The sequence below is a fragment of the Etheostoma cragini genome, unplaced genomic scaffold (genome assembly GCF_013103735.1).
Source record: "Etheostoma cragini isolate CJK2018 unplaced genomic scaffold, CSU_Ecrag_1.0 ScbMSFa_1714, whole genome shotgun sequence".
Classification (NCBI taxonomy): Eukaryota; Metazoa; Chordata; class Actinopteri; order Perciformes; family Percidae; genus Etheostoma; species Etheostoma cragini.
Window position 1 is genome coordinate 54,744 of NW_023265797.1, and position 10,723 is coordinate 65,466.

General features: G+C 43.3%; 1 protein-coding gene across 1 annotated transcript in view; it reads left to right on the forward strand.

Annotated features, from left to right (window-relative positions):
* The window catches only part of LOC117940110 (bifunctional hemolysin/adenylate cyclase-like), an 11,996-nt gene extending 2,737 nt beyond the window's left edge, over window positions 1–9,259 (forward strand). Inside the window, exons 2-4 of the mRNA XM_034865493.1 lie at window positions 6,912–7,518; window positions 8,350–9,106; window positions 9,145–9,259. Of these exons, the coding sequence (XP_034721384.1) occupies window positions 6,912–7,518; window positions 8,350–9,106; window positions 9,145–9,244 (1,464 nt within the window). The 3' untranslated portion in view covers window positions 9,245–9,259. The remainder of the gene's footprint in view (window positions 1–6,911; window positions 7,519–8,349; window positions 9,107–9,144) is intronic.
* The last annotated feature ends 1,464 nt before the right edge of the window (window positions 9,260–10,723 follow it).

A 10,723-nucleotide genomic window follows, 5' to 3' on the forward strand; every position in this document is an offset into this window, starting at 1 on the left:
CTACAGGACAGATGTTCATCATCAGGGAGAAACAAGCTGTAATGTTACCCTACAGGACAGATGTTCAGCACCAGGTAGCGTCCACTACATTAATCTAAACTGCTACTTTTTTGTTTTAAAAAGATCTGCTAGGTTTACGCCTGGTGTCCACACTCTTGCAGCGTTTCCGAGCCCCTAAAACAGAGACATACGGTCAGCGGCTAATTTGTTAGTTAATTAAGGTTTTCTAACCCAAGTCTGCTACCAGCAGGTCGGTCATCCTCTGGAGCTCCGCTCATGGAAACCAAAAGCAGGATTGTTATTCAGAATCGCTAATATCCAAGAGATGGAGAAAGTCCTCATCCTTCAAGTGATCCCACCTTTCAAACCCATCTTATGGAGGACTTTATGCCTACTAAGTGCTTGATGTAAGATTTGAGTTGTAACGTATGCCTAAACGCTAGAACTATATCAGCTGGTGCAACACAAAATGTTAATAGAACTTAAACTCCGACATACGTCACAACTTACGTTCAAACTAGTCTACGCTTGGACTTACCACAGCTGCTGCAACCCAGTGCTGATTGTTTCAGTGTTTTTTTAATCATGGGGAAAGAAATGTGAACTGAAAGGTTAACGATGACTGTGTTTTGTCTTAGGGACACGTCCATTCACGGGGCCAGAGTTGAGAGATCTCTTAGCAGGTAAGCGCTAAGCTGGTACAGTTCTGTGAGTCAAAAACTAGGATTTGGGATTAACAACCGGTTCCAATTTGGAACATTTGTTTTTGAATCTGATCATCTGTTCCAAATTTAACGTGCATGAGTTTTGGTCCCGTGGTGACTACCGTACTTCCAGGCATGTGGAGCGCAGCTAGCAGGCTCTAAAGATTGGTACAACTGTAAATCTCCAACGAATGAAAATAAAAATGTTCCTAATACGAAGGAAATCTGGCACCAGACCAATCGCGTAAATGAAACTTTGTTAATACAGTCTAGTCTATTATATAATATACATCGTATAGAACCAAACCTATGGAGGGATTGTGGTATGTAACTAACTTGTTGGTGGAGGTCCCTCCATTTGAAATTTTCAAGAACCGCCACGGATCAAAACGATGGCTTTGGTGTAAGTTCTTTTAAAACTACCCTACAGATGAACTACCTTTTACAGTTAGAAGCAGCTGCAGTAATGTAATGAGCTGAAGAACTAGAGGACACCGAATATCCCTCGTTAGCTGAAGCTAACAATGTCTGTCAAGCCATTCAATGCAGATTGGCCTTTTTAAACAAACAGAAGCTAAATCTCTTCTGTGAGACGGATTTGTTCCCTACGTGGCCTTGGTAATAAATCCTTTCAAATTTAAACCAAAGATTTTTTCTTGGGGAAGGTATTGCCAAACTCTCATGTGGTCTGCACCAGGTCTCAGTCCATCTGTGTGAGTGTAACCCTCTCTGATATAAAGTTGTTAATTTTCTTTTAGGGAGGACATTGACCAAAACCCGATGAGTTTGCTGTTTGATCATCAGGAGAAGGAGAAGTTCACAGTTTCTGTTATTCAGAAGAAACAGGTTGGTGGATTTTAAATTAAAATGGAAAGCAGCACTGAGGTTTTACCCAAATCATTGTTTAATTAATAAAAGTAGCTGAGTTGACGTTGCACAGACACAGAAAACAAAAACAAAGTTACCATTTAACACAACTAATGGGACTTTCTTGAGTTCATCCGCTCCAATTTGTGATAAAGTAATATATATAAATATGATTTTAACCTGATTGTCTGCTGTGTTTTATATGTTGTTTTTTCACTTGTAATCCAGGATTTGGAAGGTTTCTTGGCGGCGATAGATGTACAGAAGACACATGATGTGCTGCTGAGTGCTTCAGAGATCTCGCACAGCTACAGCCAAAAACTTCTGGTCATGATTGACCCAGCAAAGTCCAGAAGTGCCAGAGTCCAACAGGAATACAGCATGGATCCTCGTCACTCAGTAATAATCAGCAACGAATGTCTGTTCAACGCCTCGTGTGTACCAGAAGCAGACAGCTACACCTTGGTGAAAATATTTGGGAGTGTTTCAGAAGATGGACAAACCGTGTCGGGCCTTTCTGGCTCAGCACTCGCAGAGCTGATGTTGACACCGTCACTGGAAACTGCACCCGTCTTCTCTCTCGATGGAAACACAACCAAAGACTTCCAACATAACTTCATTAGAGTTTTTACGGCCCGTGGCATCACAGCAGTCCTAGAAACCACCCAGGAGAATCACCAGACTTACCAGGTCATGAATAAACTTGAAGAAGTTTCTGGATACCAAATTCCACAAAGACCGGTTGACCACAGCACCCAGTACGACCACCAGCAGATCCTCATCCTGGAAGATGACCCTGTTGTCAGAAAAGCTGCTACGTATCTGTATGAGAAGCATCCAACGGTTTCCTCTGTCTACGTTCTTGATAACAACCAAAGACCAGTACTGATCCGGGGTGACCCCGTGTCTCTGACAGAGGACAGCCGGCTGGTGCTGGTCGGCCACGGAGGGAAAGATAACTCAGGAGAAATGAGACTGGGAGGATACGAAGCGCAAGATGTCTCCAAAATCATCCAACACACCTCCAGGGATTCCAATAAAATAAAAACAATAAATGTGGTGGCCTGTGACGTCGGATCAGATAATGCTTTCACTGAAACGCTGCTGAAGGATCTCCATGGGAACGGCATCGAGACGGAGCTGCACATCAGGGACGCTGTGCTCCAGGTCCGCCACACAGGAGAGAAAATCACCCAAGAGATCACTAAGGATGGAATGCAATGGCGACATAAAGACGACAGCAAGAAGGTGGTGGCGACCCTCGATAGGAACGGAGATGTCATTATTAGAACTGAGCCCGGCATTGGAACGGAAATCTTCACCGCTGAAAGGAACTTTCTAGGTCCACCAGACCGTTTTCTGGTCTATAGAGACAGCTGGCCACTTGAGCCAAAGACATTCATCAACCAGAATGTTTTTACACGGTTTAAAGAGGCTGATAAAGTACGTGATGCTTGTAATCAACTTGAAGCTCTGTCCTGGGGATTGTTTCACAACAAAAACATACCCCGCCCAAAAAAAATGAAAATTAGAAACTCAGATTTAAAAGAGTATTATTTAACCGATATTATAGACGAAAAGGCAGTGACAATACCGGATAAACAAAAACAAATTAAAATGCTTTCCAACTGTTATGAGATTAAATCAGGAGAAGATATTAGGAATGTAATCCGTCACTTTGGTAAGACCGGAGAAGATGAGGTCACATACCTGAAGGTCAATGACTGGATATTAAAGGTTAATCCTAAAAATCTGTACGTCGCTCCAGTTGGAAAAAAGCTTGACAACAATGAAAGAGGAAATAAAGATCAAGTTAAGAAATGTATTGAAGCTCAGATAGGAAAAGAGAAATACCCTGACATACGAGAGGGAATTAAAACAGAAATTGGCCAAAATGACCCCAGAGAAAGATACGCTCAATATGCGGAAGGTATTTTTTGTGGAGAGCACCCGCCTGACGCACCTCGCCTGCCGCTCTCTGCTGAGGCCTGGTGCACCACATACTTCACTGCATCAGTTATATCTGAATCTGCAAGAAACTTCCGGACATTTCCTTTGATCCTCATGGCCCTGGATATGGCCAGAAGCAATGACAACAATATCAGAGAGAAAGGAATGAAGTTTCTTTGGGACGAACATTCAATGACAAGAGGAGGAACTTGGATTGACCCAAGCAGGCGGGGATTTAGTGGCTCAGCCGACTATGAAGGTTCTAGCAAATTATATAACTGGAAAAATCCTTCGACTAGTGAGAATTTAAGGTCTGATCTTAAAAAGCTTATAACAAGTGAATTTAATTTCTATAGTCAGTGGTTTCAAAATGGAGAAAATAATCCATCTCAGATATTCGATATCGCAAAAAACAAATACAGGATAACTGATCTTAATGCAGTTCAGGATTACGAAACATTAAGAAATACACCAGATAATAGTCGCTCTGTAGCGTCTGGTTCATTAGGTGGCCACGATGACGGCCGTGTAACATCCCACGACTTAAAATCTGCCTCTGAGTTGGAAAAGTCCTTCCGACTTGAATCGTATTACTCCAGGCTGAGAGTATTAACCGTCCAACAAGTCCACAGGCAGTTAAAGGCAAAATATGGTGAAAGTCTGGCAGGGCTGCAGGTCCAGAAGGGCAGCGCCAGGATGGAGGACGGAGACTTTGTGTGTAACCTGTTACACGGTGCTGACGCCAGCCCTGTTGAGTTTAGGGCTACGTTGTCTCCAGAGAGCCAACGCTTCTATGAAACAATGTCAGAGAGCATTGAAACAGCAGTTCACAGCATGGAGAATCACGTTCCAACCTCCTCCCATCAAGGCAGCAGGGTGGTAGAGCATGCTGGGAATGCTGTTGGGACGCTGGGCCTCATGCTGGGGATGAAAGGAGCTGTCCGAGCTTTTGAACAGGGGGACATTAAAGATGGCGTGGTCGGGTCTCTGCAAACAGCTCATGGACTCATACCTATGACAACGTCTGTTATTGCAAAACAAGCTCTGTCCTCAGAGACCAGAATGGCCAAAGCTGTAACATCGTTCATGAAAAGCCCCGCAATGAAGGGCTTTATGACAGCTCTACCATTAGTGGGAATTGGATTCGGGATATACAATTTTGAAGAAGATATAAAGAGAGGTGACGCGCTGGGATACATCGATGCTTCCTTAGACGGTAGTATGGTTGTTTTAGATGTTATTGAAATGGAGCAGCCTGAACTGGCCCCATTTATTGTGCCTATAAACCTGGCTTTATCCGTAGTCCGGCTGGGCATTGATGATATATATACAGGCATACAGGATGAGCTTAAAAACCTCCCGAAAGATGCAGGAGTTCTGGAGAAACTGGGGGCCGTTTCCTTAGGCTTTCTGGAGGGGATTGTTCATTTTGAAATTAGGGTTGAGAGTTTTTTTTACGATTGGCATTACGAGGAAATTGAGGAGGGACACAGACTGGTTGCAGAGATATCAGACTATCACAAATATTACAAAGTACGAAAGCAACAGGATGGAACGACCGCCGTTGATTTTAGCGCTGGCGACTCCTCTTGGAACGGAGGAGGAGTTCACTTCTGCCTCGCGGACTACGGTCCATCTGAACTCTGCATGGACTATTTTGTGTCTAGTGATGAGAGTTTTGGGAAAAGGTGTTGGCAGGTTGATACACAGGGAAGCAAAGACATCATTCTTGGCCTGGGAGAGTCACATCAGTTAGAATACACAACACTACAGAAGAAAGTACTCATGTTCATACCAGCCGGCTCGGTGACGGTGGTTTCAGGTTATAAAGCTGTACCGGAGTCAAGGTTCGGGGAATACAGAGGAAATAGAGAGTCTAATCGTTTCTTTGCAATTCAGAAAGCAGAGGATGAACATGAGATTGAAGTCATGTTAAGCTACTATTACAAGCTTCATGGTGAACCGGGTGACGACGTCTTCTTCCTCGGGCCACAGAGAAGTTACGTTGAAGGATGCAGAGGAAAAGACACGTACATTATTCCTGAATATGGAGGGAAAACAGTCATTAACAACTACGATCCTTCCAAAGCACTGGACACGCTTCATTTCACTGTTGATTACAGTGACATTTCTGTGACTAAATCTGGAAATGATGTGGTGTTAATGTATGAGGGAAGTCACACGGTGACCATACAAGGCTGGTTTTTAGGGGAACCGTATCGTCACATGAACATGATGTCTGGAGACGGAGTCTTGTTTGAGATTTCCTCCATCGTGGTTTCTTCTGTTCAGCTGGTGGCCAGAGGGATTAACAAGATGTTTAGCTCTAGAGGTGTACGGGTGGATGCATCCCAGCCACGTTTCAGCACAGTTACAAACATCGTTGGGTCTCAGTATGACGATGAGCTTATTGGAAATAGAGAGAATAATCTAATAGATGGAGGAGGAGGTGATGATCGGTTGATGGGCGGCGTAGGAGAAGACATGTACATAGTGAAAGTTAAAAAACAGTCGGTAGTGATGATTATTAATTACTCCAAAGACACTAAAACAGACCTGGCCATTATAGAAGCCAACTTTCACACTTTTAGCGTTGTGGTAAATGATGACCATGTTATTCTGCTCTGTATTCATGACAACACGCCCTTTAAGGTGGTTTTAGTTGATTGGTTCAGATCAGCAGCAGACAGACATTTGCTCATTGTCACAAAGGATTTGATCACCTTTACAATCTCAGATAACCCCGCAGACTGCCGGGACAGTAGTGACCCTTTCACCAAGTGTATTAAAAGCAGAAGCATCGACTACAGCAGCTCGCCATCTCGTCTGCTGGTCGACCTTCAGGAGGACGAGGCTTTGGGTAGCGTGACGGAGGTCCGGGGGTCACAGTTCGACGATGTAATCAGAGGAAACAAAGAGCCCAACGTTGTTGTCCCAGGAGGAGGAGATGATGTCATCCAGGGTCGAGGAGGAGAGGACTGGTACGTTATCACACCGGGCCAAGGAGCAAAAACCATCAACAACCAGTCCCCAGACCTAGCCCTGGATATTCTCTTTCTGAAAGAACAATACGACAACATGACGTGTATTTGTGAAGGACAGAACGTAATATTTTTGGTACACGGTAGAAAAGATGTTATTTTACAGAACTGGTTTGATTCAAAGTTTCATCAGCACCTGCAGATTAAAACCAGTGATGGAATAACAGCTGGACTGGCGACCAACCGCAGCCGCTGTGATGATGTAATGTTCCCCATAACTGTTGATTATAGAAACCAGAAACCTGAACAACTTTATGAGAGCCAACCACGGCTCCAAGGATGCTCAAATAAAATAGATCCTGAGCTTGATATAGAGATAGTCACACATAGAAGAATTAAATTACTGAAGATGCGAGCCTACTACTCAGACCTTCAAGGCAAAATGATGTGGATGACTAATTGTGATTCGGTGAAAGAAATGTACGGTTCCTCAGGTTTCGACATCATGGTTGGGAATAGCAAGGAGAATCTGCTTGATCCATACACGGGGGGGGCACTGATGATTGGAGGTGACGGAAAAGACACTTACATAATCAAACAAGGATATGGAAACGACTTAATGATTGCTAACTTTGCAGAAGATCTGAGGACTGATACTGTGTTGGTCGACATGGATTATCTTCATGGCAGTCAAATCACACTGAACTCATCAACAGAAGAGCTCTACGATCTGGAAGTGACGATCACGTCAAAAAGGGAACAACTAAAATTCACTCTGCTCGACTACGCCAAAAGTCCCGAACAACAGCACTTAGAGTTTCAGAGCTCTGACGGAGTCCATTTTAAATTGAAATCTCTAAACTCAACCGGAGATATCCCTTTCTTTCATACTGAAGCTTTCAAAGTGACTCTGAAACAGCAGCAGGTTGACTGCCGCTTGGACCTCAACTCTCAGAGGAATCTGTCCAAGGTCCACACGGTGCAGGGCTGCCCCTCCCAGTCCAATGACATCCTAGGTAAGTAGTAGAGATGTCAATCTTCCTCTATAATGTAATTCAAATGTCTTCTTTTTTTTAATATATATTTTAATTCGAAAGGTATTCAGCCTATTTTTAAAGCTATATTGCCTAGTTTCCGTCCACATGAGGAAGTATTTGTAATGTTAGCAGCACTGTCAGTGCATCCACATGATGCAAACCTTCAGTGATCACACACCTGTAGCAGCACCTCTCTTTGTATCCAGAGCTGAACGCTGCTGTTTCCTTTTTCAGAGGTGACATAAAACACATCACTCGGGCTGCTGCACTCAAAAGTCGCCAGCAGCAACATTTTGTAAAACATGTCCGTACTGAGAAACCCACTGAGAGGTTGAATTAGCTCTGTATCAACTCATTTAGCAACGCTTGATTGTAACAGACATTCATTAAAGGTGCACTATGAGTTCTTGCATGGTTTTTATCTCAAATCGTAGGAATCTCTCATTAATCCTCATTAATCATTAATCTCTCATTGATCCATTAGCTGCCCCCCCCCACATTCCCTCTGAATACACTGTGAAAAAGCCTGGTCTCGGGAGACAGCACAGGGGTAAAAGTAAAAATACAACAAACCAGTCCAGCTAATCACCAACAAGATGGTTGGGGGAGGGGGGGCTTTTAGAGCAGAAGCCTTAATTTCAGGGAAAAAGACGCACTAATCTAATCTATACCTATAAATCTATACATGAGGTTACGTGTAACAGCAGAGCAGGTAGGTACCCCAACATTTAGTGATTTAGGTGAAGCACTTTAATCGCCTTCTTGCTGTAATGTGCTGTGGACATAAAGCTGCCTTGCCTCTGGCCTTAGGTAACGACCAAGACAACGCTCTGATTGGTGGGTGGAAGGATGACGCTTTGGAAGGCGGCGCCGGAGACGACACGCTGATCGGAGGGAACGGAGACGACATCCTGACCGGTGGCTCGGGTGACGACACTCTTTATGGCGAGGACGGAAATGACACTATGACGGGAGACTCTGGCCGGGACGTCTTCCTTCCCGGACCAGGGGCCGATCTGGTGGACGGCGGTCCTGGCAGAGACACGGTTGTGTACCGGGGCGATCCTGACACAGGTACAGGGGTTTATGTCAACCTGCTGACGGGACAAGGCCGCTACGCCGATGCTGAGGGCGACGTGGTGAAGGATGTGGAGATAGTCATCGGCACCGTCTACTCCGATATCTTGGTGTCCGGTTATGAAAGTTCTCTTCTCAAAGGCTCGGACGGCAACGACATCTTGGTGTCCACCGGCGACGATTACCTGGTCGGCGGTGATGGACATGACATTTACATGTTGGCTTTCAACAACGGTTCAGTCACGGTTGATAACTGTGCCAAAGACAACGCCACAGACGTCTTTTACCTGAACTCACCACCAACGCCATTGGACTGCCAACTTCTGCCTGACAGAGTTCTCCTGACTTTCTTTGGACCTGACCAAACTTCTGTTAAAGTGGCCCTGCAGGGCTGGGTCAGTGATGAGGACCAATGTGGTCATTTGAAGTTGGTTTTTAGAGATCAGGAGGAGTCGGTGGACCGGCTGCTGCAAGAGTGCCAGTTAAGACAAAAGAACGCAAATGGGTCTCTAGTCATGAGTTGGGTTGTCTGGATCATTCATGTCCTCTTTGGCTGAGTTTTCATTTTACAAACATGCAGAATATCAGTTTCAAGGGCAAAACAGCAAAAGACAGAAACAAATGTTGATGCATAATCAGTTTGCATGGTGGCTGATGTAATGTAGAGTTCTGTAGCACTGCAGCTAAAATGGATCTTTAAAAAGGAAAGACACAGAGTCTGAATATCAATAATCATTTCTCATTATATTTTAACTTAGCGTGTCTGTTTAGGACTGATTGCTTGACCTCTTGCTGCTTATAGCTTTCTCCAGAACCATTGTAGCTCAAAAGGACCAAAGCAACAAAACTGTGGACTAGTAGGCGTGTTTGGGAATAGCTAAAAAAAAGAAGCTGCAGTCAAGTCAGACAGTGTCCATCCTTAACCCCTCATGTTGTCCTCATGTTGCCCTCATGTTGCCCTCATGTTGCCCTTATGTTGTCCTCATGTTGCCCTAATGTTGCCCTTATGTTGTCCTCATGTTGTCCTCATGTTGCCCTTATGTTGTCCTCATGTTGCCCTAATGTTGCCCTCATGTTGTCCTCATGTTGCCCTCATGTTGCCCTCATGTTGTCTTCATGTTGTCCTCATGTTGCCCTCATGTTGTCTTCATGTTGTCCTCATATTGTCCTCATGTTGTCTTCATGTCGTCCTCATATTGTCCTCATTTTGTCCTCATGTTTTCCTATATAAATGTTCTTTTTAATTCCCCAAAATAACATGATTGATTCCACCCAACGCTCTTTGCCAAGTACAAATCTCTACTTTCATTAATTTTGGGGCGTCTTATTCAATTTCATAGCATTGTAAAACAAATGGAAGTGTTTTTGAAATAGTATTGAGTAAAAGTTGACATATTCCAGTCTGTGATTATCATCAACGTCCATTCATTTAATTTTAGTCTCAATAATTCCTAATTTCTGCTTTTCTAACTCAAACATTAGGGATAATTTCCTATAAATGAGGTTTATTGGCCATAAATTCCAAAAATAATGTAAAACTAAAGTTAATGAGAGACAAAAAGTGACAAACATTGAAAAAAAGTGTCAAAAGTGCAACGTAAGAAAACGTTAAAAACATTGATAAAAAGCATTGATTTTTAATTTTGGCGGGAAGACAACACGAGGGTTAAGTCTAAACAGGAAGTCCCAGAAACAATCCTGTTAATTATAATGTTATCAGCTTGTATACTGACTGAGTTAAAACGCTCTGCTGATGTTAAAATACAGACTGTGTATTATCTGTAATCTGAATGTATTTTAACATGTTTTCTGTTAACATAATAAATCTTAGATCATCACAAATATCAGTCCGACTTTTCTCAAATTTAAAAACATGAAAGGTTTACTTAAACATCCTAGAGCGCCGAGTGTGGCTCATATCCCACAAACCTGACGACTTGTTAACGACCACATCAGCTGAGGATTCACTTCCAAACAGGAAACTCACGACAACAGGTACAAAACTAGAGCCCAACTCATAAAGGATTTATAAAATGATGTTAATACAGATATTTGAAGATTTAAAAAAATGATATATCGGCTGATAATATATACTGTATATGTATAT